Consider the following 26,841-nt stretch of genomic DNA (forward strand, 5'->3'; position numbering starts at 1 on the left):
AAACCACAGGACCTATAAGGTCTCTCTATCTCTCTCTCTCTCTCTCTCTCTCTCTCTACATAACTACTTTAATAGGTACACAATCATAACTGATGGGGTTTGACACGTTCTGCAGTGTGGACGGGTCCGACCCGTTCTGGGTGAGTTACTATAGATCAGATATTTAACTTTGTGTCCTCCTGCATGTTGTTATTGTGTTTCAGGGACAGAGCTAACTGTTAGCCTAGCCTCACATAATCACCTGTATATACTGTGCCTGGGGCAGGGTTGCCAGGTTTGATACTATATATATATATATATATATATATATATATATTATATTAAATCAAATGGATGGATGCTCATTTAGTTTCATTGTTTAAACAGGGGTAGAGAGGTCTTGTTGATCTGTTGCTTTTGGCTTTTATAACAGCATGTGCTGCTGTTCTATAAGCCTGGTGTCAGCACATATAATAATACTGTTATAGAACATAGTGTGGTCTGTGGGATCCATTCATTTCATGTAGAATCATGATCAATACCAGGGCATTTTATGGACACAAACCTGGACCATAGTACCTATAGAGAACATCAGATTAATAAGCTGTCTAGACTTCCACTACAACATGCCAGCATATCAATGTATGATGAATTAAAAAAAGGTTCAATTTAAGTATACTGTAGAGCATTGGTTCTCAAAGTGGTCCTTGAGGGGGTTCCAGGGGGTCCCCAGCTAAATGATGGATAGGAACCAAATGGACCCTTATGGGTCTGTAACTCTGAGAGTGTCCAAATGGAACCAAATGGACCCTAAAGGGTCCATTTGGTTCCATTTGGACACTCTCAGAGTTAAATTAACATTGATTTTACAACATGAATTGGGGTCCCAGAGATATAAATGCCATTAAATGGGGGTCCGTAGCCCCTAATAATGCATGTCAAACTTGGGGGGTCCTTGAAATTAAAATGGTTGAGAATCACTGCTAGAGCCGTAAAATCTCTTCTCTAATGGGGGTCCCTGGCATATCTTTTGAAATGGGGGTCCGCGGGCTAATAAGTGTCAATTTGGGGGTCCTTGACATGAAAAAAAGTTTGAGAACCAGTACTGTAGAGCTACCAAACATGAGGTCTTGTCTATCTAATGCATGGTGTGATCATAGTGTCACTGTTTCTGCTCTGATGCTGTGATTTAATAAAGGGATTTTTTTTTATCCTACTCAATGCCTATACTGTCATGTAATGTTGTGGAAAAAAAGTACTCAATTTTGTTTTACTCAAGTAAAAGTATCAATACTGCAGTGTAGAAATACTCTGTTACAAGTTTAAAGTAAGGTATTCAAATTTGACTTGAGTAAAAGTATAAAAGTATTGGTATCAACATGTACCTAAAGTACCAGAAGTAAAAGTACTCATTGTGCAGGATGTCCCACTTCACCAGTTCAAAATGTATGAAAAATCTTTTAAAAATAGCAGATCTACAAGTTCACAGTGCGTCGCATGGCGACTCATTGTGAGCTTGTAGATCTGCTATTTTCAAATGGCCGATATATATCTATATAGGCTTGGACTGAAGTGATTAATGTATGTTTTGTGATAATGATCTAAATCTGCTAAGTAACTAAAGCTGTTAAATAATTGTAGTGGAGTAAAAGTACTATATTTGCCCCTTAGATGTAGTGGAGTAGAAGTAAAAGTACTGAAAATGGGAAAGACTCCAGTAAAGTAAAAAATCCTCAAAAGTGTACTTAAGTAAATGTACTTAGTTACTTTACACCACTGTGTACTGTAAGGGTGTTGCTGATTTGTAAAGAATTGGTTTGAGGTCAGATTTATAGAAGATAAAGTCATGTGACTTCTGTTAAGTTGTTCCCATGGCAACAGTCCAAATAAAATACCTTTTTTTTTTCTCTTCCTGAAGGTTAGAATGAACCTAAAGAAAGAGAGTGTCTTGATCTTAATGCAGTTTAGAGCAGTGGTCTTCAACTGGGGGTCCGGGACCCCTAGGGGGTCCACAGAGTTACTACAGGGGGTCTGCCAAATCTTTGTGTGATGTGATTATTGTTTTAACATTAACCCTTTGAACCCTAGCATCCCTCTTCTGAGGAGAACTTTAGCCAAAAGTAGCAGATCTAGATCTGCTACTTTTTGGCAAAGAGGTATATAGGTGTAGAGGGGGAAAAAGAGAAGAAGATCAAGTAAAAAATGTAAATGTAATCTGAAACTCAATTTTACACAATATAGAGTAGGGGGTCCCTGCTTCATCTCTCTGTCAGCTAGGGGGTCCTTGGCCTGAAAAACTGGTTTAGAGGATTGGTTCTCAAACTGATTTTGAACTGCGGACCCCCACACCCCGAAAGTAGGAGTTGAGGCATTACATTTAGTTTGACTATTTTTTCACAATTGCAAAAATTGTGAAAATATCAGATCTACAAGCTTGAAGAGCTCGTCGAGCTTGTAGATCAGCTATTTTCAAAAATGTTTGCCTCTTTCTAACTTTATTTGACAATTTGGCCAGTTTGACCAGTTTTTATACTATAGTTTGTTGATTACTTTTGATGCAGCGATAGTCTTTTTTCCTTTCTTTTCTTCTTTTTTTAAGGTATTTAAAAGGTCTTAAAGGTCCTTAAATTGTCACTGCACTGTCATCTGGGGGGAGGACCCCCCCAAAATCATGCGGGGACCCCTCTGGGGGTCCCGACCCCCAGGTTGAGAACCACTGGTTTAGAGCAGGGGTCTTCAACGTTTTCAGGCCAAGGACCCCCTAGCTGAGAGAGAGATGAAGCAGGGACCCCTTACTCTATATTGTATAAAATTGTGTTTCAGATTAAAGTTTTTTTTTTACTTAGTTTTAGGGTTGAAGTGGTTAATGTAAAAAAACTAAAATCCTATCACACAAAGATTTGGCGGACCCCCCTATAGTAGCTCTGAGGACCCCCTAGGGGTCCCGGACCCCCTGTTGAAGACCCCTGGTTTAGAGGACTATAAAAGCATTGTAGCTCCGCTGAAGCAGAAATGTACTCTACAAGTACATTACAAGTACATTACAAGTACAATACAAGTACATTATAAGTACATTACAAGTACATTACAAGTATGCGTGGTTGTCTCAAAGAACAAAGCCAGTATGAGACAAGTGTTCTTCTGCTGCACCGTCATGGACCACTGGGTCAGGACTGATGTTCAGTGAGACATACAGGGTTAATTCTGTTCCCCCCCAAACCTGTTTCTTTCTATTATGTTGGAATGTTGAAAAGTACCTAAAGAAAGGCTGTCTTACTGTCTTTCTGAACCCATTTACACCGGGAAAGCATCTGACTGTGTCAATGTAGAGTTCTCTGCCTATTCAAAAATAGCAGATATACATAGATCTGCAATTTAAAAAAATAAAATAAAATAAAATAGCTCATAGCTATGAGCTTGTAGATCTGCTATTTTTGAATAGCCAAATAAATCTTAAAATGACACAGATGCTCCTCTGATGGCAGTGAGGCTTACAGTAACGTTTAATTGTGTTCATTTGCTCTACAGTCTAGGATCAAGACTGTCATAGATGTATGTAGATGCATTTTTTATCAATATACAGTATGGATATTCTACTGTTGGAGTGATTACCGGTTATTGGTTTACTATCTCTATGCATTTGATGTACCGTAGTACCTTGTGTTGTCCTTGCTTACTGTAAGTAAGGTGGGCTGGTCCTCTCTGTCTGAGAGACGCAATAGACATTGGCATCTTTTTATTTACAAAGCATTGGTTGTAAAGTTACCACCTTATATCGCATCCATGCTACATCTGAAACCTCATCATATTCTAACCCGCTCCAGCAATTGGCTAATCCTGCTGGTTCCTTTTGCCAATTCGGAACAAGGAAAGGCTGCTTTCAGCTTTGGTGCACCTGAGTCTTGGAACCTCCTACAACAAGAGCTTAAATTGAACTCCCTAGTATCTATTGGTCATTTTAGGAATCATGACCGTGTCATACCTGTATGCAACTGTTTTAACTGATTGATGTTAACATGCAATTGTTTTAACTGTTTGTGTCAACTTTATTGTTTTTTATGTTAATTATATGTATGTAATCTCGGCATCATTGTAAATGAGGGTCTCCCTCAATTGATCTCTCCGAGAATATTAAATAAAAATAAAGGTTGAAAAGTCACTCTGGATTGACAGTGTCTGCTATAAATGCCTAAAGTCAGGGGTCGACATTATAAATGGCCCGGATGTACTTTTTAAACCGTCAGGGCCAGCAGAACGCACCAAGCACTTGCCCGGTGAGGCCAGTGAAAATAACGCCTTGAAAATAATAATAATAATAATAATTTCACATAATTTCCCTGTACTACTGTGATTTCTGTGAAATCGTCTCGGTAATTACCGTTAAAACATACTTACATAATATATTTGGATCAAAGACAGAGCGGTCTGCTGTGACTCTGCCTCCGGTCATCAGCACACCTCCTCGCTTCAGGCAGTGAGTTCACTGCTCGCTCGCTCACGCCATACGAGCACGTTCATGTACTCGAGCAGGGCAGGCTCACAGGAGAGCCTTTTCCTGTCATCCTGGGACCTTTTCATTCATTTTCAAAATGTTTTTAAAATCACCAGTATTCGGTCAAACACCAGGTAAAAATCACACCCTGTGTGAAGGTAGCGGCGCCTTTGATACATTATGTCATCGATATGTGTTTATAATGTGTTTATAGCCATGTGTCACGTGAAGCTTGACCAATCACTTTGTTGACGGGTCTGACCAATCAGAGCGTTGACGGGTCTGACCAATCAGAGCGTTGACGGGTCTGACCAATCAGAGCGTTGACGGGTCTGACCAATCAGAGCGTTGACGGTGAACACGGACAAAGTCAGGTATAGAGCAGGACGTTCTATACACATGTTTTTAGCACCGCTAAAAACATGTGGGGACCCGATTTTGGGGGGGTCCCCAGATGACAGGAAAGTGACAGTTTAAGGACTTTTAAGACCTTTAAAAAAAAGAAGGAAAAGAAAAAAGACCATTACTGCATCAAAAGTGAGGATCCCAGGGAGGATGTGTAAATTACGTCAGACTTCGGTGCTCTATTATGGGATCAATACTTGACGAGTGTCATGGGCCAGTGGTTACTGTGGTGGGGGGGCCAGTGATCTTGAAAACCCGGGGGGCCAGTGGCAAATGTCCCTTAATATCTACCCCTGCCTAAAGTGTAATTCTAAATTGTTATGGAGTCTGAAGTCAGAGACTCTATAAAATGCATCTATGACGATCTTGATCTTGAAGGCCATTGCTATCTCCCAAAGCTGTTTCTTTCTATGAGTCATCCATCTGCATACCTGGTGCTCTCACATGTCTCTATTTATTTACTATTTAAATCTGCGGCCTGGCTGTGTGATGAATTGTGAATGCTGACACGACACCTTCATCAACTGCTGATATGAGCCCCTCTGAAAACAATGACTCATTCATTACTGATTTGATAAGATGTTGCTGCGATGGTATCGATAATTAAATAGTATTGATACTTTTACTTAACCCTTTAAGACCGGGAACACATCTGTGTAACCACTTAAACCATTACTTTATACTTTGGCCATTCAAAAATAGCAGATCTACAAGCTCATAGCGCGGCATCGAGTGCCGCGCTATGAGCTTGTAGATCTGCTATTTTTGAAAGATCGTGAAAATGTGTGCAAAACTTTGAATATATGTTTTTTTAAAGCAAACATTTGTAACTCAAATCTTTGCTTCTGGTGGGGGGTCCCTGGAACAACATTGAGATGGGGGTCCGCGGCCAAATACATATCATTTTGGGGGTCCTTGACATGAAAAAGTGTTAGGATTTAGAAGACATTTGTAGAATCCCCCAGAAGCAAAGATTTGAGTTAAAAATGTTCACATTTTGGCAAATTTTCACGATTTTTCAAAAATAGCAGATCTACAAGCTCTACACAAGATCTACAAGCTTGTAGATCTGCTATTTTTTGAATAGCCAAAGAAATCTTAAAGTGACACAGATGCGTTCCCGGTCTTAATGGGTTAAGTAAAAGATGTGAGTACTTTTTCCACCACAGCAACAAAGTATACAAGTATAAAACAGGCTTTTTTTCTCTGCTTTCATTCATTACTTTTTTTGTGCCTCTTTGTCACAGGATTGGAACCGGACCTGGTACACCACCAACCCAGACGTGACCCAGTGCTTCCAGAACACAGTGCTGGTGTGGTTCCCGTGCGTCTACCTCTGGCTCTGTGCGCCGCTCTACCTCGCCTACCTCCGCTGCCACGACCGCGGCTACATCTGCATGACTCACCTCAACAGAGCCAAGACCGTGAGTAACGGGGCTGACGTTCACATTTCTTTTTTTACATCACTGGTTCTCAAAGTGGTGGGGGTCCGGGGACTCCCAGGGGTCCCTGACCTATTATTGACCCCACCACAACTGTGGCTAAATCAGCATGACTCACCTCAACAGAGACCTTGAGTCAGTTGATTTTGACAGCAAATTTTCTTTTGAGTCTTTTGAGTAAAATTCCATTTAGTTTTAGTCATATTTTAGTCCATTGGTTCTCAAAGTGGGGTCCGGGGACCCCTAGGGGTACTTGAGGGGATACCAGGGGGTCCCCAGCTAAATGATTTATAGGAACCAAATGGACCCTTATGGGTCTGTAACTCTGAGAGTGTACAAATGGAACCAAATGGACCCTAACGGGTCCATTTGGTTCCATTTGTACACTCTCAGAGTTAAATTAACATTGATTTTACAATATGAATTGGGGTCCCTGAGATAGAAATGACATTAAATGGGGGTCCGTAGCCCTAATGCATGTCAAACTGGGGGTCCTTAAATTACGATGATTGAGAATCACTGCTAGAGCCGTAAAAATCTTCTCTTATGGGGGTCCCTGGCTTATCTTTTCAAACGGGGGTCCGTTGGCTAATAAGTGTCAATTTGGGGGTCCTTGACATGAAAAAGTTTGAGAACCACTGTTTTAGTCATCTGAAACGTTTTAGTTTTTGTCTAGTTTTAGTCGACTAAATATCATAAGATTTTAGTCGACTAAAATGTATTTTGCCTTGATGGTGTCTGATTTTACACTTGGTTACGTGCTGAAAATAGCAGATCTACAAGCTCACAACGCGTTGCAGCCCGACACGTTGTGAGCTTGTAGATCTGCTATTTTCAGAGCGCAACCAAACATAAAATGACTTGTCTTTTAGTTCTACTGGATCTCTTCTCCACTAGATCCCTCACTAACATTTTAGTCTAGTTTTTATTTGTTGACGAAATTGTCAATATATTTAGTCTTAGTTTTAGTCATCATAGCTTAGCTTATATTTAGTTTTTATAGTTTTAGTTGACGAAATCAACACTGCTGTGAGTGCCTTTAAAGTGAACATTTGTAACTCAAATATTTGCTTCTGGGGGGTCACTGGAACAGCATTTTTTGAGATGGGGGTCCTTGGCCAAATACATATCATTTTGGGGGGTCCTTGACATGAAAACGTTTGAGAACCACTGCGTTAGGGCCGGGGATGTGACTCTTTAGATATCCCACGATTATTATTGGGGACACGATTCAATTCAAAATCTATTCTCTATTCCAAAATGACTCCCAATCAATTTGATCTCTTGTAACTCACAACACTTAACCAATGCATACAGTAGAGATGATTGATCTGAAAATGCATATCATTTTGTGTTCAATTATAAGGCCTACCTGCTGATCATGTATGACCAGGGATGAGCTGGTTGCTCAGGGGGTCGGCGCCACGCACTGTCAGCGGCGGTCTTTAACATCTTAACCCATTAAGACCTGGAACTGTGTCATTTTTAGATTTTAGCTAAAAAGCATTATTTTACACTTTGGGCTATTCAAAAATAGCAGATATACAAGCTCATAGCGCGGCACCGAGTGCCACGCTACGAGCTTGTAGATCTGCTATTTTTGAAAAATCGTGAAAATGTGTGCAAATCTTTGAATATATATATTTTTAAACCGAACATTTTTAACTCAAATCGTTGCTTCTGGGGGGTCCCTGGAACAAAATATTTTGATGGGGGTCGGCGGCCAAATACATATAATTTTGGGGGTCCTTGACATGAAAAAGATTGAGCACCACTGATATAGAAATATACGTTTTTCAGAATACTGTTGAGATTTAGGAGACATGTAGAATCGGCTTCAGGTCTCAATGGGTTAAAGTTACAACAATAGCCTCTCAAGGTTCGCACTGTCAGTGACGAGCCGTAACATTAGGCTACTGGAGAAAAGCCATGGTCTTGAATTGAATGTGTTTACATTCCTCTCACAATGAGAGACAACAGTCTCTGCACTGCAGAGTGTGAAGGGGATCGCTTAGCAGAGGACCCAGTTCTCTTAGACGAGACAAAGACAAGTTGTCTGATTATTTTAAGTGCTTTATGTGTGGGTGAGTCTATGTAAAGGGCTTTCATATAGAACTAAAAGGAAAATAATTAATTCATTTGAAACAAAAATAAAAACAACAAATTGACAATTGTACTAAATAATAAGAGATATAATTACATTAAAAATCACATAGTATTTCAACTAGCACTGAGCTGATCGGCTATGTGCACATGCGTGCGCGTGTGCGTGCACGTGACGTCAGAAAATAGAGCCCCCCTAACACAGTAACTTAGTTCAATCCACAATCTCAACTCTCCACATCTCCTCCTGTCTGTTTCTCTGTGTGGAGTTCACATCTCCCTCCTGTCTGTTTCTCTGTGTGGAGTTCACATCTCCCTCCTGTCTGTTTCTCTGTGTGGAGTTCACATCTCCCTCCTGTCTGTTTCTCTGTGTGGAGTTCACATCTCCCTCCTGTCTGTTTCTCTGTGTGGAGTTCACATCTCCCTCCTGTCTGTTTCTCTGTGTGGAGTTCACATCTCCCTCCTGTCTGTTTCTCTGTGTGGAGTTCAAACAACATCCTCACTGGAGAATCCAGTCTGACGGGGCGAGCAGAGGGAGAGTGAGAGAGAGAGAGAGAGAGAGAGAGGGTTCAAATCAAGTGTTGCTGTAGATTTGTCACCATGGATTTCCATAGATACTGTATGTGTGTGTGTGAGGAAGCAGCTGCCCTGGCATGGAATGTAAAGCTCCTGACCGTAAAAAAATGCATCCTATAGTTGATAAGATAAAGCATGTCAAACTGAGATTTTCCAGCTTTTCCAGTTATTCCAACATTCTTGTCGACAGTGGTGGAAAAAGTACTCAAATTCTTTACTCAAGTAAAAGTACCAATACTGCAATATAGAAATACAAGTAAAAGTCCAGAATTCAAAATGTATTTGAGTAAAAGTACACAAGTATTGGCATCAAAATGTACTTAAAGGACCTAAAGTAAAAGTACTAAAATGTTTGAAAATAGCAGATCTACAAGCTCACAACGCGTCGCGATGCGACGCGTTGTGAGCTTGTAGATCTGCTATTTTCTAATAGCCCTAGATATAAAACAGGGCTAAAGTGGTTAATTAAGCAATATTACACGAGAGGGTGTGCGTTACCGTCATTATTGGCACGCCAGTGATGCGGTCAGGAACGAGGCGCAGCCGAGTTCCACCAGCATCACTGAAGTGCCAATAATGACGGTAAAGCACACCCTCGAGTGTAATATTGCGATTATACAACAGTTACCAACAAAACACATCCAAATGTATTCATATTGTGGGGCAATTCATAATAAAAATGTTTCGCTATTATGTTTCCCTGTAAAGAGAAGAGTTTATTTGACTGAGACAAAGTAGTCCCTGTAGCAGCGCTCTGAGGCACTCAGAGCGGACAACACAGCTGATTCCAGTAGGCTATATGCTCCGTCGTACGAAGGTATCGCACGGCGAAAATAGCCGATCTACAAGCTCACAACGCGTTGCGTTGTGAACTTGTAGATCGGCTATTTTCGCCTTGTGATACCTTCGTAACAACATTGTCCATTTTGCGTAGCTGTTTGTTCTCCGGTGGCGGCGGTGGGTCAGGATACTCTCTGTTTTTTTTCCTACCGTGGGACAGCGTGACGTCACAGCACAGCTGGGCCATATATGGTCTAAGCAGGCGCGGACTACAGTGCGGAGTGATTTATTAATGTGATTAGGCCCGTGATATGATGCTGGTTTGAAGCACGGCTAGAAAGCTATTTCAACCAATCAGATTGCTTGGTCGGAACTACCTGTTGTATAATGTATGTTTCATAATATCATAATTTATATCTGCAAAGTAACTAGTAACTAAAGTGTTCAAATAATTGTAGTGGAGTGTAATCTGAGATGTAGTGGAGTAGAAGTAAAAGTATTGGAAATTGGAAATACTCAAGTAAAGTACAAATACCTCAGAATTTGACTTAAGTACAGTACTTAAGTAAATGTGCTTAGTTACGTTACACCACTGCTTGTCGACGTATAGTTTTGTTGTCACAGGGGAGATTTCTAAAGGTCACAATACTGAATAGAACACGCATTACTGCATGTTCCACACGCAGGCAGGGCCATCGAGAGGAAGAGAGCGAGTGACAGAGAGAGAGAGGGAGAGACAGAGTCATTTTGATGTGATTCACGGTGTTGTCTAGTGCAGGTGTCCACAACGTTTTCAGGCCAAGGACCCCCTAGCTGAGAGAGAGATGAAGCAGGGACCCCCTACTCTATATTGCATAAAATTGTGTTTCAGATTAAAGTTTTTTTTTTTTTACTTAGTCTGCTATTTTTTCCCTCTACACTTATAGCCTCTTTGCCAAAAATAGCCGATCTACAAGCTCTCAACGCCTCGCGCTGCGAGGCGTTGAGAGCTTGTAGATCGGCTATTTTTAGCTAAAAGTTCTCCTCAGATAAGGGATGCTAGGGTTCAAGTGGTTAAGGTAAAAAAATATATCATACCACACAAAGATTTGGCGGACCCCCTGTAGTAACTCTGAGGGCCCCCTAGGGGTCCCGGACCCCCTGTTGAAGACCCCTGGTCTAGTGTCTAGCAAGCAGTCCACGAAAAGACACAATTATGTCTGCTGATGCTACATAACTCATTTAGACCAGGAAAGCATCTCTGTCGTTTTAGATTTGGACCACTTTAACCATTATCTTATACTTGGGCTATTCAAAAATGGCAGATCTACAAGCTCTACGAGCTTGTAGATCTGCAATAGATCTGCAATAGATCTGCAATTAAAAAAAAATCTTTAAATTTTGTGCAAATCTTTGAATACATGTTTTTGAAACAACATTTTTAACTCAATTTTTTTCCTCTGTGGTTAACGTGGTTACAATGATTGTGACGCTATATTAACTCATTTTGCTGGGGACCCCCTGGTACCCCCCCCCCCCCCCCCCCCCTCCTAGGACCCCTGGGGGTCCCCGGACCCCACTCTGAGAACCAATGGTCTCTACACAGAAGAACCAGGACAAAATAGTCAAGCTGCTGTATCCAGACTAATCATTAGGCGATTAACAGAATATTACAGCCATAAGACTCCCCCCCACCAGAACTAAATATTACTGAACACAGAAACACAATCCCATTGTCTGTGAACACACACACACACACACACACACACACACACACACACACACACACACACACACACACACACACACACACACACACACACACACACACACACACACACACACACACACACACACACACACACACAGCGCTCCAGCGCTCACATTACCAAAGTTCTTTTTTTTCTTTTGTATTGTTCGTCAGGTATTTAACCCTTTCATTCCAGGAACACATCTGTTTCATTTAGATTTCTTTGGCTATTCAAAAATAGCAGATCTACAAGGTCGAGCTTGTAGATCTGCTATTTTTGAAAAATTGTGAAATTTTGTGCAAATCTTTGAATTTATATATTTTTTAAAGCAAACATTTGTAACTCAAATCTTTGCTTCCGGGGGTCCCTGGAACAGAATATTTTGAGATGGGGGTCCCCGGCCAAATACATATAATGTTGGGGGTCCTTGACATGAAAAAGTTTGAGAACCACTGATATCATAGCAACATACGTTTAAAAAAAAAAACAACTGGTAGGATTTAGAAGACATGTAGAATCCCCAGAAGCAAAGATTTGAGTTACAAATGTTGGTAAAAATATATACCGGTATATTCAAAGATTTGCAGATTTTGCACAAATATTCATGATTTTTCTAAAAAGTAGCAGATCTACAAGCTCATCGCACTTAGTGCCGCACTATGAGCTTGTATATCTGCAATTTGTTTGAATAGCCAAATAAATGTTAAAATGACACAGATGCGTTCCCGGTCTTAAAGGATTAACTTCAAAACCATTCCGTGAGTTGTGGTGTTTTGGTGTTCTTCCAGCTTTCTGCTAAAACACCAAGGCTATTGTTACAGTAATGAATCCTGTCAGGATCAATCCAAACCAAATAATGTTTGACTCACGGCATGGGGTCAAAGTGTCCAACCTGTGTTGAGCCTTCTCAGAACAATAGTCTCTATTGCAAAGAGCAGGGGAGATTTGAGCCGCACTAGCCTAGTGTTCATTTTAGTTTGAGTCACGTTTTAGTCATCTGAAATGTTTTAGTTTTAGTCTAGTTTTAGTCGACTAAATATCATAAGATTTTAGTCGACTAAATCTACAGTTGATTTAGTCGACTAAAATGTATGTTGGCGGTGCCTTGATGGCGTCGTAATGGCTGATTTTACACTTGGTCGCATGCTGAAAATAGCAGATCTACAAGCTCACAACGCGTTGCGCTGCGACGCGTTGTGAGCTTGTAGATCTGCTATTTTCAGAGCGCAACACCCGAGCGCAACCAAACATAAAATGACTTGTCTTTTAGTTCTACTGGATCTCTTCTCCACTCTAAGTCCCTCACTAACATTTTAGTCTAGTGTGTATTTGTTGACGAGATTGTCAATATATTTAGTCATCGTAGCTTAGTTTTATTTAGTTTTTTTCCCCGTTTTATTCATGCCTCCATGCCTTATTCTATGTCTCCATGGTTTATACATGCACATGCTTTATACCGTACTTTTCACATGTGTGTACGCCATCATCTCTCAGTATGAAAGATGGACATTCTTTTAACACATGAGGCACCGTGTGATCCACTCTGTGGTCTTGACCGGTGGCTCTCATGCCAGTGGTCCGGGGACCACCAGTGGTCACAGTAACAAACCCGAAATCATCATCTTTGGACCACCACCCCACCTCACCTGTCAACACCCTGGGCCCCCTCACCTCCAATATCCACAATAATGCAAAAAAAGCTTCAAATTCGATAAACAGATTAGCTCAGTCATACAAAAAACAGCTTTTTTCATTTACGGCTTCTCGCCAAAATCAAACCATATCTCCCCCTCAAACAATTTGAATTAGTGATCCATGCCTTGATCTCATCTAGGACTGACTACTGTAATGCACTATATCAGGGGTCTTCAACGTTTTCAGGCCAAGGACCCCCTAGCTGAGAGAGAGAGTAGTAGAAGCAGGGAGCCCCTCTGTATTGTATAAAAAATGTGTTTCAGATTGAACTGTTTTTGTTTACTTGGTCTGCTCTTTTTTCCCCTCTACACCAAACACCTCTTTGCCAAAAAATAGCAGATCTACAAGCTCACAACGCCTCGTGCTGCGAGGCGTTGTGAGCTTGTAGATCTGCTATTTTTTGGCTAAAGTTCTCCTAAGAAAAGGGATGCTAGGCAGGGCTGGATTAGCCATTGGGCCGCCGGGGCCGTGGCCCCAGGGCCCTGGGCTCTTAGGGGCCCTTCGATGGAACTGGACCGCGCGGCCATCGACAATTTACTAAAATTAAATGTATAGGTTAATCAAATATCAAATGTGTGTGTGGGCCCCTCCTCTGTATTTACAGCAGTGATTCTCGTTGGGTTTGAGGCCCTTCAAGGGCTCCTGGGCTCCAAGGGCTCCTGGGGCCCTTCCATGTATGATGGAATATGATTAAGGATTTCATATCATACACACCATACCTGTGACTTTCACTAGCCCCGCAAAAAGAAAAATTGAAATTGAAATTGATTAACCCTCTTGCGGGGGTTAATCCGTCCCTGATGCTAGGGTTCAAGTGGTTAAGGTAAAAAAAAGAAAATCACATCACACAAAGATTTGGCGGACCCCCTGTAGTAACTCCGAGGACCCCCTAGGGGTCCCGGACCCCCTGTTGAAGACCCTTGCACTATATTATGGCATCGACCTCTCCCTACTCAGGCGTTTGCAGCTAGTCCAAAACACTGCTGCTCGCCTTCTCACATGGTATCAAAAAATATGACCACGTCACCCCAGTGTTGGCCTCCCTCCACTGGCTTCCGGTGAAATACAGAATTGATTTTAAATTTCTATTATTTGCTTTTAAATTCATCAATGGTCTGCCCCCCCCCCCCCCATATATGGCTGAACTTCTAACTCCCCATAACCCACCCAGAGCACTAAGGTCTGCTGACCAGTCGCTGTTGACTGTGCCATCAAACCTAACCCTTAAAAACCAGAGGTGATCGCTCTTTTGCGGTGGCGGCTCCACAGCTGTGGAACAATCTCCCCCTCCACGTCAGATCTGTTCAGTCCATCCAGATCTTTAAGACCTTACTTAAAACTCACCTCTTCTCTCTGGCCTTTAACCACATCCAATCATACATTTTCGTGTTTTTAACTCTTATTTAATCGTTTCCCTACCCTCTGTATACATCTAATTATACAACATACAACATGCTATGCGTTTTACACTTCATTATGTGTTTTTGTTTGTTTGTTCTTTTTTGATTTGATGTATTTTTTTCTTTCTTTTTTCTGCTTTTACCTGTGCAGCACTTTGGTCAACTAAGGTTGTGTAAAAATGTGCTATAGAAATACAATTTTGATTGATTGATTTGAGTGGTCCTTGAGGGGGTTCCAGGTGGTCCCCAGCTAAACGATGGAGAGTTGGTAACCAAAAATAAAATAATGGTTAAAGTGGTTAAAATCTTAAAATGACAGATGCTTAACCCTTAATGGGTTAACATGATTATTAGGGCTGTGAATCTTCTGTTATCCCACAACCCTAATGATCATGTGAAAGTCCCTGACTCTCTCTCTCTCTCTCTCTCTCTCTCTCTATACAGGCGGTGGGCTTTCTGCTGTGGATTATCTGCTGGGCAGATGTTTTCTATTCTTTCTGGGAAAGAAGCCGACCCCACAGCACTCCTGCTCCAGTCTACCTGGTCAGCCCCACCGTGCTGGGAGTCACCATGGTGAGAGAGGGTTATTAATCCATCACAGGGTGTTCCTGAGGAAGCCCGTCTCTGTGTTCATCATCACAGCCCAGGAGTTCACCGTCAGCAAATAAACAAAGGATGGGATGGGAGGGGGAGGTACAGGGACATGTCACATGGTGGTCTCTGGTCTCTCCGGCAGTCACTAGCCTGAGACTCACACCGAGGCCGTTAGAAAAACATCTCTCTAGATGTTTAGCATGTAACATGATTAAAACCTTCATGTTGTTCACACAATGTATATAAATATACCATGTTTTTGTTTAAAGGACGACTTCACCGCTTTTCAACATATCTTCATATAATAGGTCCTCACTAATGCTCATGATAAAATGATTTAAAAAAAAATCTACTTGGTCTGTGTCTCATAGGAGGGCTGTGGACAGTCCAGAAACCCGTCTACCAGTGACATCATCGTTAGGCAGGATTTTTTTTCTTCCAAAAATATTACAATTTTTCTATTCAGATTGTTATTAAGGCGAGAACAATGGGATCTATTGTTGCATCGCAACTTTCCAGGAATACAAAGCCTGCAGTTTCTATTAGCTTGGATTCCCCATCGATGATGTCACTGGTAGACGGGTTTCTGAACTGTCTACAGCCCTCCTCTGAGACACAGACTGATTAGAACAAAATGGTACCATTTTATCATGAGCATTAGTGAGGACCTATTATATGAAGATATGTTGAAAAGTGGTGAAGTCGTCCTTTAATTAAAATGTGAACATTTTTACCCTTATTTGTCCTGGCAATACTTTGGTAATTCCGAATTTGCCCCCCATGTAAAGGCCTTAGCAGACAGGGTACGATTTTTCGTGCGGAAAAAACTGACAATATCATTTTTTTTTAGAAGAACACATGGTTCTCTATGACCTCATGAATGAACACATGGTTCTCTATGACCTCATGAATGAACACATGGTTCTCTATGACCTCATGAATGAACACATGGTTCTCTATGACCTCATGAATGAACACATGGTTCTCTATGACCTCATGAATGAACACATGGTTCTCTATGACCTCATGAATGAACACATGGTTCTCTATGACCTCATGAATGAACACATGGTTCTCTATGACCTCATGAATGAACACATGGTTCTCTATGACCTCATGCATGAACACATGGTTCTCTATGACCTCATGAATGAACACATGGTTCTCTATGACCTCATGAATGAACACATGGTTCTCTATGACCTCATGAATGAACACATGGTTCTCTATGACCTCATGAATGAACACATGGTTCTCTATGACCTCATGCATGAACACATGGTTCTCTATGACCTCATGCACACCGGCTCCCAATTTGCCGTGCGGCAAATAGTCCAGGCAAAGTAGACTTTTACGACAGACTAATTGTAAGAGTATTTCTTTCACCATACACCATTTCTATGAGGTGTCTAGAATAACATACTAAAAGTCCTAAGAAATCCTAGTTGCAGAAGTATGTTTTTTTCTCATTAATCCAAGATGTGTGCCAATATCGCCTGACAACAATACACCCCAATGGGCTTATTTTTTTCCTTTACTCCTATCACAATGAAACTTTCCAGAATGAAAGTTAACATGAAAAGTAACATTTTTTGTATTATATGTTTTTTTTTTTATGGATTTGAATAGGCAAATGAGCTTAAACTCATTAAAATGGGGCCAAAATACCCCTTTAATTAACAGCAATTTCCCCCCTTTACTCCCATCATAATGAAATGTTACACAATCAAAGTATACATAAATAACATTTTTTGCATTACAAGTTTATCTTTAATTACCCCTGTGTCTATATATACTCCCTGCTTTTTCAGCTTCATGTCAGTTTTATAGTCTCAGCAGTTTGTCTCCAAATCTAGCTATCTAAAAGAGAGAGACCCATTCACCAACACTCCTTCCCTGCACAACATTGCGAATGGTTTGACAGCCCAGCAGACAGTTAATGGTGCATTACTACATCGTCTACCATGGCCACAAGGTTCCACATATGACAGTGTGTGTGAAATGTATGTGAGATATGTCACGCAGAAATATGGTACGGCTACTGTCATCGTGTTTGATGACTACAAAGACGAACCAACCATAAAAGACACCACCCACCTACGACGGACCGGATCTAATCCAGGTGTGACTGTCCATTTCTCTGGGGACATGATCATCAGATCCAAAAAGGACGAGTTCCTTAAGAATAAGGAAAACAAACAGCGTTTCTTGGGTTATCTTAGTGATAAACTTGAGAGGGCTGGGTGTATCACAGATCATGATGCTGATGTGCTCATTGTCCAAACTGCCATTGCCTCTTCCAGAACAAAAGACACAGACTTGTTAGTTCTCTTGTTGCATCATGCTGATCTGAATGCACAAGAGCTGTTTCTGGCCCCAGAACCAAAGAAGGCAACAAAAACAAGACGAATATGGTGCATAAAGCAGATAAAGGAGTTACTGGGTCCCAATGTGTGTGACAATCTCCTCTTCATCCATGCCATTTTAGGCTGTGATTCTACTTCACGTCTATTTGGCATAGGAAAGGGATTGGCACTGAAAAAAGTAAAGAATGACTCTAGCTTTCTCAAGCAAGCTAAGGTGTTCAGCCAGTCCCAAGAAAATGTGGAAAAGGGCATCATCATTGCAGCTGGTGAAAAGGCTCTTGTATCACTGTATGGGGGTGACAAGGATGAATCACTGGATATGCTGAGACACAGGCGATTCTGTGATAAGGTGTCTAAGACCACATCTCCAGTAGAACCTCAAACTCTACCACCAACATCAACGGCTGCAAAGTTCCATAGTCTGCGTGTCTTTTACCAAATGATGGAGTGGAAGGGGAGAAGTGAAAGCATGGAACCTAAACACTGGGGGTGGCATGTGATGGATGGTAGATTTATGCCAATAATGACTGATCAGCCAGCAGCACCACCAGAATTATTGGATATTGTCTGCTGTGGTTGCAAGAAAGACTGCAGCACAAAGAGATGCACATGCAAAAAACATGGGCTCCCTTGCACTGCCATATGCAGAGAATGTCGTGGTAGCAGCTGTACAAACTCCCAGTTGCCAGATTTATCGGATGACTACGACCCAGACCCAGAACTAAGCAAAGAACAAGACAGGAACTGACATAGGGGAAGCCATGGAAGCAAAGAGAAGGGGCCGAGGATCCAGGCTGGAGAAAAGACAAAAAAAAAAAAACCTCCCCTGTTGTTGCTACCTTGTCGTGGTGGGGAGGCTGGTGTGCCTCCGTGACCCTGAGGACTATACCGGCCGGGGTTATACCCCTGGCAGGTGCAACCAAGCCGGGACGTTTTCAGGTTAGAGGCCAGTCCAAAAGCAGCATTGCCATCACCCACTTTCATTGTGTTACGTTTCATGAGTTCCAGGGGGAAAAAACGCCTTTTAGGGTGTATTTTTAGTAGTTGTTTTTGCTCATTTGCATATTCAAAGTCATAAAAAAAAATTGTAATACAAAAAATGTTACTTTTCATGTTAACTTTCATTCTGGAAAGTTTCATTGTGATAGGAGGAAAGGGAAAAATAAGCCCATTGGGGTGTATCGTTGTCAGGCGATATTGGCACACATCTTGGATTAATGAGAAAAAAACATACTTCTGCAACTAGGATTTCTTAGGACTTTTAGTATGTTATTCTAGACACCTCATAGAAATGGTGTATGGTGAAAGAAATACTCTTACAATTAGTCTGACTTTTGGGCCCAAAATGAGCTAGATTGCCTGGACTAAAAGCGTTGTGAGCTTGTAGATCAGCTATTTTCAGAGCGCAGCACCCGAGCACAACCAAACATAGTACTTGTCTTTTAGTTCTACTGGATCTCTTCTCCACTAGATCCATCACTAACATTTGAGTCTAGTTTTTATTTGTTGACCAAATTGTCAATATATTTAGTCTTAGTTTCAGTCGTCATACAGTAGCTTAGCTTTGATTTAGTTTTGATTTAGTTTTAGTCAGTGAAAAAAGGTAGTCACATTTTTTTTGTCATAGTTTTAGTCGACAAAATCAACACTGCTGGCCTACTACCCCTGGATGCAACTCTTCTCTCCTAATGTTTAATGGGCCGGTGCAGCCTGCGTAACGTGTGTGTTTATTCTGTAGGTCCAGCATCAGGAGCGTTGTTTGGCTTAGTGTCAGATTAAATACTTTGAATGTTGACTTACTGTATAATGGTACTTGAAATAGGAGTTAAAGCATTATGGCTCGTAAGCGGTGAGGACATTGCTTCACAGTGCGACGTGCTAAACCTGAGGCAGCGGCTTTCACATGATACATGTACGCTGGGTTGTGTGTCCTGTGTGTGTGTGTGTGTGTGTGTGTGTGTGTGTGTGTGTGTGTGTGTGTGTGTGTGTGTGTGTGTGTGTTGCAGACAGGGTGCGATTTGTCGTGCGGAAAAAACTGACAATATCATTTTTTTAAAGAACACATGGTTCTTCCAATTTGCCGTGCGCCAAGTGGCTATGGTGATGCGTTTTTGTTTCAATCAAACCCAGTTGGATTCGTGCGTCTTTTTGCATGCGGTAAAAACTGATAGACTAATCACACCCTGTGTCTGCAAAGGCCTTTATAATTGTTATGTTTATTTTACTGCAGTGTAAATGGTAAAACTATTTGAGATAGACCTTATGTGTGTTTGTTAAAGAGACGTTTCTTCTATGTATTAGTCACCCCATGGAGACTTTAATTCATGGATATTTTTTTAGTTTTTCTCGCATTCCTAAGACAATAATTTGATGACCAGCGGACCGGTAGGAGACACAAACATATCCATGAATTCAAGTCTCCATGGGGTGACTAATCGATAGATTTTCTTTTGGGTGAACTATCCCTTTAAGCTGTATGATTCTCAGTTTTAACCACATTAACCCTGTCATAAAAACACATTTTTATTTGAATTAGCAACAATACCAGATTCTGTATATACACTCACATTGCATCACATATAGTAATGACACAGTGAGAGGTTGTAGACCGGCTATTAGTGATGCGCGGGTCGGGTTTTTTCATGACCCGCCCCGCCCCGCGACGGAACCCAACCCGCCAGAACCCGCCCCGCGAACCCAAATATAAATCTATGGCTCAACCCGCCCCGCGACCCGGGATTTTTTTTTAATTCTGTAAAATCATGGTTAGAAAATAATCCCCAAGTGTATTCAAACTGTTTTATTGTTATTATTCTTATCCTTATTAAGAATAAAGACAAAACAAGAGCAAACTTTTTGCGTGTGAGAGCGGCTGACCCACTCACCCGCAGCCCGCATAATTGCCTCCGAAATTCTGACTTGACCCACCCGCGCCGCGGGTTGACCCGCGGGTCCCGCGGGTTACGGGTCAACCTGCGCATCACTACCGGCTATGTTGTGATATTTGTCATACGATGAAGTATCAATTAATACAAATCAATAATTGTGTTTTTGTGTGTGTGCACATGTGTGTGGTGTGTGTGTGTGTGCGTGTGTGTGTGTGTGCGTGTCTGTGTGTGTGTGTGTGTGTGTGTGTGTGTGTGTGTGTGTGTGTGTGTGTGTGTGTGTGTGTGTGTGTCAGCTGGCGGCCACTCTGCTGACCCAGTATGAGAGGATGAAGGGGGTCCAGTCTTCGGGGCCCATGCTGGGCTTCTGGCTCCTGGCTCTGGTCTGTGCCTCCGTCACCTTCAGGTCCAAGATCATCCAGGCTCTGGACCAGGTGAGACCTGTGTGTGTCTGTCTGTCTGTCTGTCTGTCTGTCTGTCTGTCTGTCTGTCTGTCACTGTGCTTTGTCCTGTTTAAACCCATTGAGACCTGAAGCCGATTCTACATGTCTCCTAAATCTCAACAGTTTTCTGAAAAACCTATGTTTCTATATCAGTGGTGCTCAATCTTTTCCATGTCAAGGACCCCCAAAATTATATGTATTTGGCCACAGACCCCCATCAAAATATGTTGTTCCAGGGACCCCCCAGAAACAAAGATTTGAGTTAAAAATGTTCGCTTTAAAAATATATATATTTCAAAGATTTGCACACATTTACACGATTTTTCAAAAATAGCAGATCTACAAGTTCGTAGCGCGGCACTCGGTGCCGCGCTATGAGCTTGTATATCTGCTATTTTTGAATAGCCCAAAGTGTAAAATAATGCTTTTTAGCTCACATCTAAAAATGACACAGTTCCAGGTCTTATGGTAAATGGTAAATGGTAAATGGTGCATTTGTATAGCGCTTCTATCCGAAGCGCTTTACATTGATTGTGCCATTAACCCATTCACTCACACATTCATACACCGATGGCGGAGGAAACCATGCAAGGCACCAACCTGCTCATCGGGAGCAATTAGGGGTTCAGCGTCTTGCTCAAGGACACTTCGACACTAACTCTAGGGGAGCGCCCCAGCCCGGGATCAAACTGGGAACCTTGCGGTTTTCCAGTTCACTCTACCCGGCCACTCTACCCCTGAGCCACTGCCGCCCCTTATGGGTTAAAGGGTTTATGTGTACAGTAGTGTTGGGACAATATGAAAAGGACATATCACGCTTATGAAATAATTGTGATTAAAGGTAAGGTAAGTGATACTTTTGGGTATAAATTTGTTTTTGTTTGTTAAAAAGGTTAAAGTACTATATTCTGATAGTAATCATTGCTACAGAGTGTTTGTTGGGTCACAGGGGTCTCTCCAGCTCTTTAATAAACAGAACATAGTACATGTTCAGGTAGGTGACAACATTTAAGCCAATCAGGAGAGAGCACTGAAAATGTATTTTGTGTTTATTAAAGAGCTGGAGAGACATGGAGACTCCTTTTACTGAACAAACACTCTATAGCAATGAGTACTATCAGAATATAGAGCTATTTAACACTTATTTTAACCAAAGTCAACGGGGGGGGGGTTCCCTGTTTTAACCCAGCAACCCTTTGTAAATTACGCCACAGCTGAGGAGCAGCCCAAACATTAACGTAACTAATAATTGGGCCGTGCGGCCCGAAAATGACCGTAACAATCGTATACATTTTTTTTTCTTTTTTTGGGTGGCCCACCGGCTCACTGGCCCAGCGGCCCACCGGGCATGCCCGGTATGCCAAATGGCCAGTCCGCCCCTGTCCTCACTCAATCTGCTCAAAGTGTCCTTGGCCTCTTGTAATGGTTTGTCACAGTGAAGTGAACATCCTTTGATTTTTAACAACAGCTTAGTGAAGCTGCAGCCTCCAAAGATCCAGTTGAACCAATCCCTGGTACATTGGACTGTCAGCCCCCCCCCCATCCAAACGTCATGCAAATCGGTACACAGTATCTCTATAGTCATGTGATCAACACGGATCTGTCCGATATCCCATATTCCATCCTCATTGGTTAAGGTTGCCATCCAAAGTTTGCAGGATTGGTCCGTTTTGAACAAAATGCCTCAAATCATGAGCACAGCATGCGATTTTCGTGAAATTTCACACGCACATTCCCACTAGGCCGAGGAAGAAATGCCACCCTTTTCACATTGGCCTGTTATAGCACCACCAGCAGGTCTAATTTAGCTAAAACACATTTTTGGAACAAAATGCCTCAAATCATGAATGCAATGTCTGATTGCTGTGAAAGACCTAAGAATAAATGGCACCATTTTCACATTGGCCTGTTATAGCGCCACCAGGAGGCCACAATAACCTACCTGACCTGGCGGAGACCTGTGCTCCGAGGAGCACTTTTTCTAGTTTTGTTCTGTGTTCCTCAGACATCAAACAGCAATAGAGACATCGTAGCAGCAATAACAAGCTCCGTCTGTATAACTCCCATGTAATCTATTTGCTTTGACTACCTCCTGTGCTCTTGTACATGCAGTGGTGGGAAAAGGTACTCAAACGTTTTACTGAAGTACTTTACTTTTCCCACCACTGTTTAGTGGTATAACAAAGCATGATGTGTTGTGTGTGTGTGTCCCAGCCCTCAGATGTGTGTGTGTGGCGGTACACCACTTTCTACGTGTACTACGCTCTGCTGCTCATCCAGACCATCCTGTCCTGTCTGTCTGACCGGCCCCCGCTGTTCTGTCAGGCCGTCAAAGACCAGGTGAGACCCTTACTGACCCTTCATCATCATCACTGTCTCTCTGTCTCCCTCTGGAAGATCAATGACTGAAGGTCATTTCAGACGAGAAGCGGCCGTCGCGCCTACATGTATGTAATTCATTTTCAATGAGAGGCGGGCGATTATTTAGGACAGGGGTCTTCAACAGGGGGTCCGGGACCCTTAGGGGGTCCTCAGAGCTACTATAGGGGGTCCGCCAAATCTTTGTGTGATATGATTTCGTTTTTTTACATTAACCACTTGAACCCTAGAATTCCTTTTCTGAGGGGAACATTAGCCGAAAATAGCCGATCTACAAGCTCTCAACGCCTCGCGCTGCGAGGCGTTGAGAGCTTGTAGATCGGCTATTTTTGTTAAAGAGGCTATAGGTGTAGAGGGAAAAAAGAGCAGACTAAGTAAAAAAAAAACTTTAATCCGAAACACAATTTTATACAATATAGAGTAGGGGGTCCCTGCTTCATCTCTCTCTCAGCTAGGGGGTCCTCGGCCTGAAAACGTTGAAGACCCTTGATTTAGGACATGCGGAGAAGTTGAGGGGCGGTGTGGCGAGCGGGCCCGTGAAATTATTGCGCTCGTTTGTGCACACGCACGGACAGCAAGAGCTGGATTGTGGTGAGCTTGTCTTTTCCCCGCACCGCGCACGAGGACAAAACTACAATGATGGCGGCGCGATCCTCGCTGATCCGAGTGGTAACGCCCGTGCCCACCGCTCGCTCACCGTCTGTTAAGACCTTTAGGCTGGGCGATGTGACTTCAAATCAATATCACAATTATTTAGATTTTTTGCCTGGATTGCGATTAATGAACGTTTAGTTTTTTTTTTTACCCATTAAGACCTGAGGCCGATTCTACAAATGTCTTCTAAATCCTAACAGTTTTCTGAAACACTGAAACACATGTTGCTATAATATCAGTGGTGCTCAAACTATGTCAGGGGTCTTCAACGTTTTCAGGCCAAGGACCCCCTAGCTGAGAGAGAGATGAAGCAGGGACCCCCTACTCTATATTGTATAAAATTGTGTTTCAGATTAAAGTTTTTTTTTTACTTAGTCTGCTCTTTTTTTCTCTCTACACCTATATAGCTTCTTTGCCAAAAACAGCAGATCTACAAGCTCTCAACGCCTCGCGCTGCGAGGCGTTGAGAGCTTTTTGGCTAATGTTCCCCTCAGAAAAGGAATTCTAGGGTTCAAGTGGTTAATGTAAAAAACATTAGACATAGAAATCCTATCACACAAAGATTAGGCGGACCCCCTATAGTAGCTCTGAGGACCCCCTAGGGGTCCCGGACCCCGTGTTGAAGACCCCTGAATTATGTCATGTTTCCCCAAAATGATATGTATTTGGCCGTGGACCCCCATCTGAAAATATTTAGTTCCAGGTTCACTATTTTGTAGGCCACCATTGTGCAGCACAGCATTGTACGGGGCTCAAGTGGTTAATCAGACTAATAGATTTGTTTCATTATGAAAATTCAACTGGACGTTATTGTGTTTATTTGTCACGCTAGTGCCACGCTATGAGCTTGTAGATCTGCTATATATTTTTTTTATCATGAACATTTGTGCAAATATTCAATATATATATTTTTTAAAGTGAACATTTTTAACTCAACTCTTATCGTCTGGGGGTCCCTGGAACAACATATTTTGAGATGGGGGTCGGCGGCCAAATGCATATCATTTTGTGGGTCCTTGACATGGAAACGTTTGAGCACCACTGATATAGAAACATACGTTTTTTTCAAAAAACTGTTAGGATTTAGAAGACATTTGTAGAATCCCCCCAGAAGCAACGATTTGAGTTAAAAACGTTCGCTTTAAAAGTTATCTATTCAAAGATTTGCAAAAATGTTCATGATTTAAAAAATAAATAGCAGATCTACAAGCTCATAGCGTGGCACTCTGTGCTATTTTTGAAAAGCCCAAAGTATAAGATAATGGTTGTGTAGGTTGCCTTGTGTATCCATGGTGATCACAGATCTCCACCTACTGAATACTTGACATCTAAATCAATCGATTGGCATCGAATCTTCAAACTCATCTTGTGAGCATTGTAGATCTGTATTTTGGCTCTGTGTCATATGACAGAGTATATATAGGTCACATATGGTTGAAGGAGTGTTGTCTGCTGTTTGACGTTTCATGTAATTGACTTCCACATTGTGCAGAGAGCTCTGCCTCACTTTTGTCCTTTTTTTCCATTTCTGCCCTTTTTTTCCATTGTTACTTCCTCCTTACGCAATCACACACAAATCTGTTTCTTATTGTGTATATGGTGTTGCTGTCAGGCAGAAACCTTGTATCTCCATTATGTCATCTTTTTATTATATACTTGTTGCGCACAAGTAGCGGAAAATAGCCGATCTACAAGTAGATGATCTATTTTAGTTATTTAACCCATTGAGACCTGAAGCCAATTCTACATGTCTCCTAGATCTCAAAACCTATGTTTCTATATCAGTGGTTCTCAATCTTTTTCATGTCAAGGACCCCCAAAATTATATGTATTTGGCCGCGGACCCCCATCAAAATATTTTGTTCCAGGGACCCCGCCAGAAGCAAAGATTTGAGTTACAAATGTTCGCTTTAAAAATATATATATATTGAAAGATTTGCACACATTTTCACAATTTTTCAAAAATAGCAGATCTACAAGCTCATAGCGTGGCACTCGGTGCCGCGCTATGAGCTTGTATATCTGCTATTTTTGAATAGCCAAAAGTGTAAAATAATGCTTTTTAGCTCAAATCTAAAAATGACACAGTTCCAGGTCTAAAAGGGTTAATGTATGTTTTGTAATAATAATCAAAGCCTTCAAAGTAACTAGTAACTAAAGTTTTCAAATAATTGTAGTGGAGTAAAAGCACAATATTTGCCTCTGAGATGTAGTGGAGTAGAAGTAAAAGTACTGAAAATTGGAAATACTCCAGTAAAGGGGCGGCAGTGGCTCAGGGGTAGAGTGGCCGGTATGGGAACCGTGAGGTTTCCAGTTCAATCCCGGCCTCCCCCAGAGTCAGTGTCTAAGTGTCCTTGAGCAACACACTGAACCTCTAATTGCTCCCGATGAGCAGGTTGGTGCCTTGCATGGTTTCCTCCGCCATCGGTGTGTGATGTGTGTGTGAATGTGTGTGTGAATGGGTGAATGTAATGCACAATCTATGTATAGCGCTTTGGATAAAAGTGCTATATAAATGCACCATTTACCATTTTTTATTTAACCCATTAAGACCTGGGGCCGATTCTTAGCTAATGTCTTCCAAATCCCAACAGTTTTCTGAAAAACTTATGTTTCTATATCAGTGGTTCTCAAACGTTTTCATGTCAAGGACCCCCAAAATTATATGTATTTGGCCACGGACCCCCATCTCAAAATATTCTGTTCCAGGGACCCCCAGAAGCAAAGATTTGAGTTAAAATGTTTGCTTAAAAAATATATACAGTATATTCAAAGATTTGCACACATTTTCACGATTTTTCAAAAATAGCAGATCTACAAGCTCATAGCGCGGCACTCGGTGCCGCGTTATGAGCTTGTATATCTGCTATTTTTGAATAGCCCAAAGTGTAAAATAATGCTTTTTAGCTCAAATAAAA

At 41.7% G+C, this 26,841-nt stretch overlaps 1 protein-coding gene across 2 annotated transcripts in view; it reads left to right on the forward strand.

The window, feature by feature from the left end:
- Positions 1 to 26,841, forward strand: part of LOC311056089 (multidrug resistance-associated protein 1-like) — a 100,769-nt gene continuing 73,928 nt past the window's right edge. For both annotated transcript variants that reach the window (XM_084072466.1, XM_084072467.1), the window contains exons 1-5: positions 1 to 140; positions 6,124 to 6,300; positions 15,047 to 15,175; positions 20,744 to 20,881; positions 23,105 to 23,230. In XM_084072466.1, the coding sequence (XP_083928592.1) occupies positions 93 to 140; positions 6,124 to 6,300; positions 15,047 to 15,175; positions 20,744 to 20,881; positions 23,105 to 23,230 (618 nt within the window). In that variant the 5' untranslated portion in view covers positions 1 to 92. The remainder of the gene's footprint in view (positions 141 to 6,123; positions 6,301 to 15,046; positions 15,176 to 20,743; positions 20,882 to 23,104; positions 23,231 to 26,841) is intronic.

The sequence above is a fragment of the Gymnoscopelus microlampas genome, assembly GCF_963454915.1.
Source record: "Gymnoscopelus microlampas genome assembly, chromosome: 11".
Classification (NCBI taxonomy): Eukaryota; Metazoa; Chordata; class Actinopteri; order Myctophiformes; family Myctophidae; genus Gymnoscopelus; species Gymnoscopelus microlampas.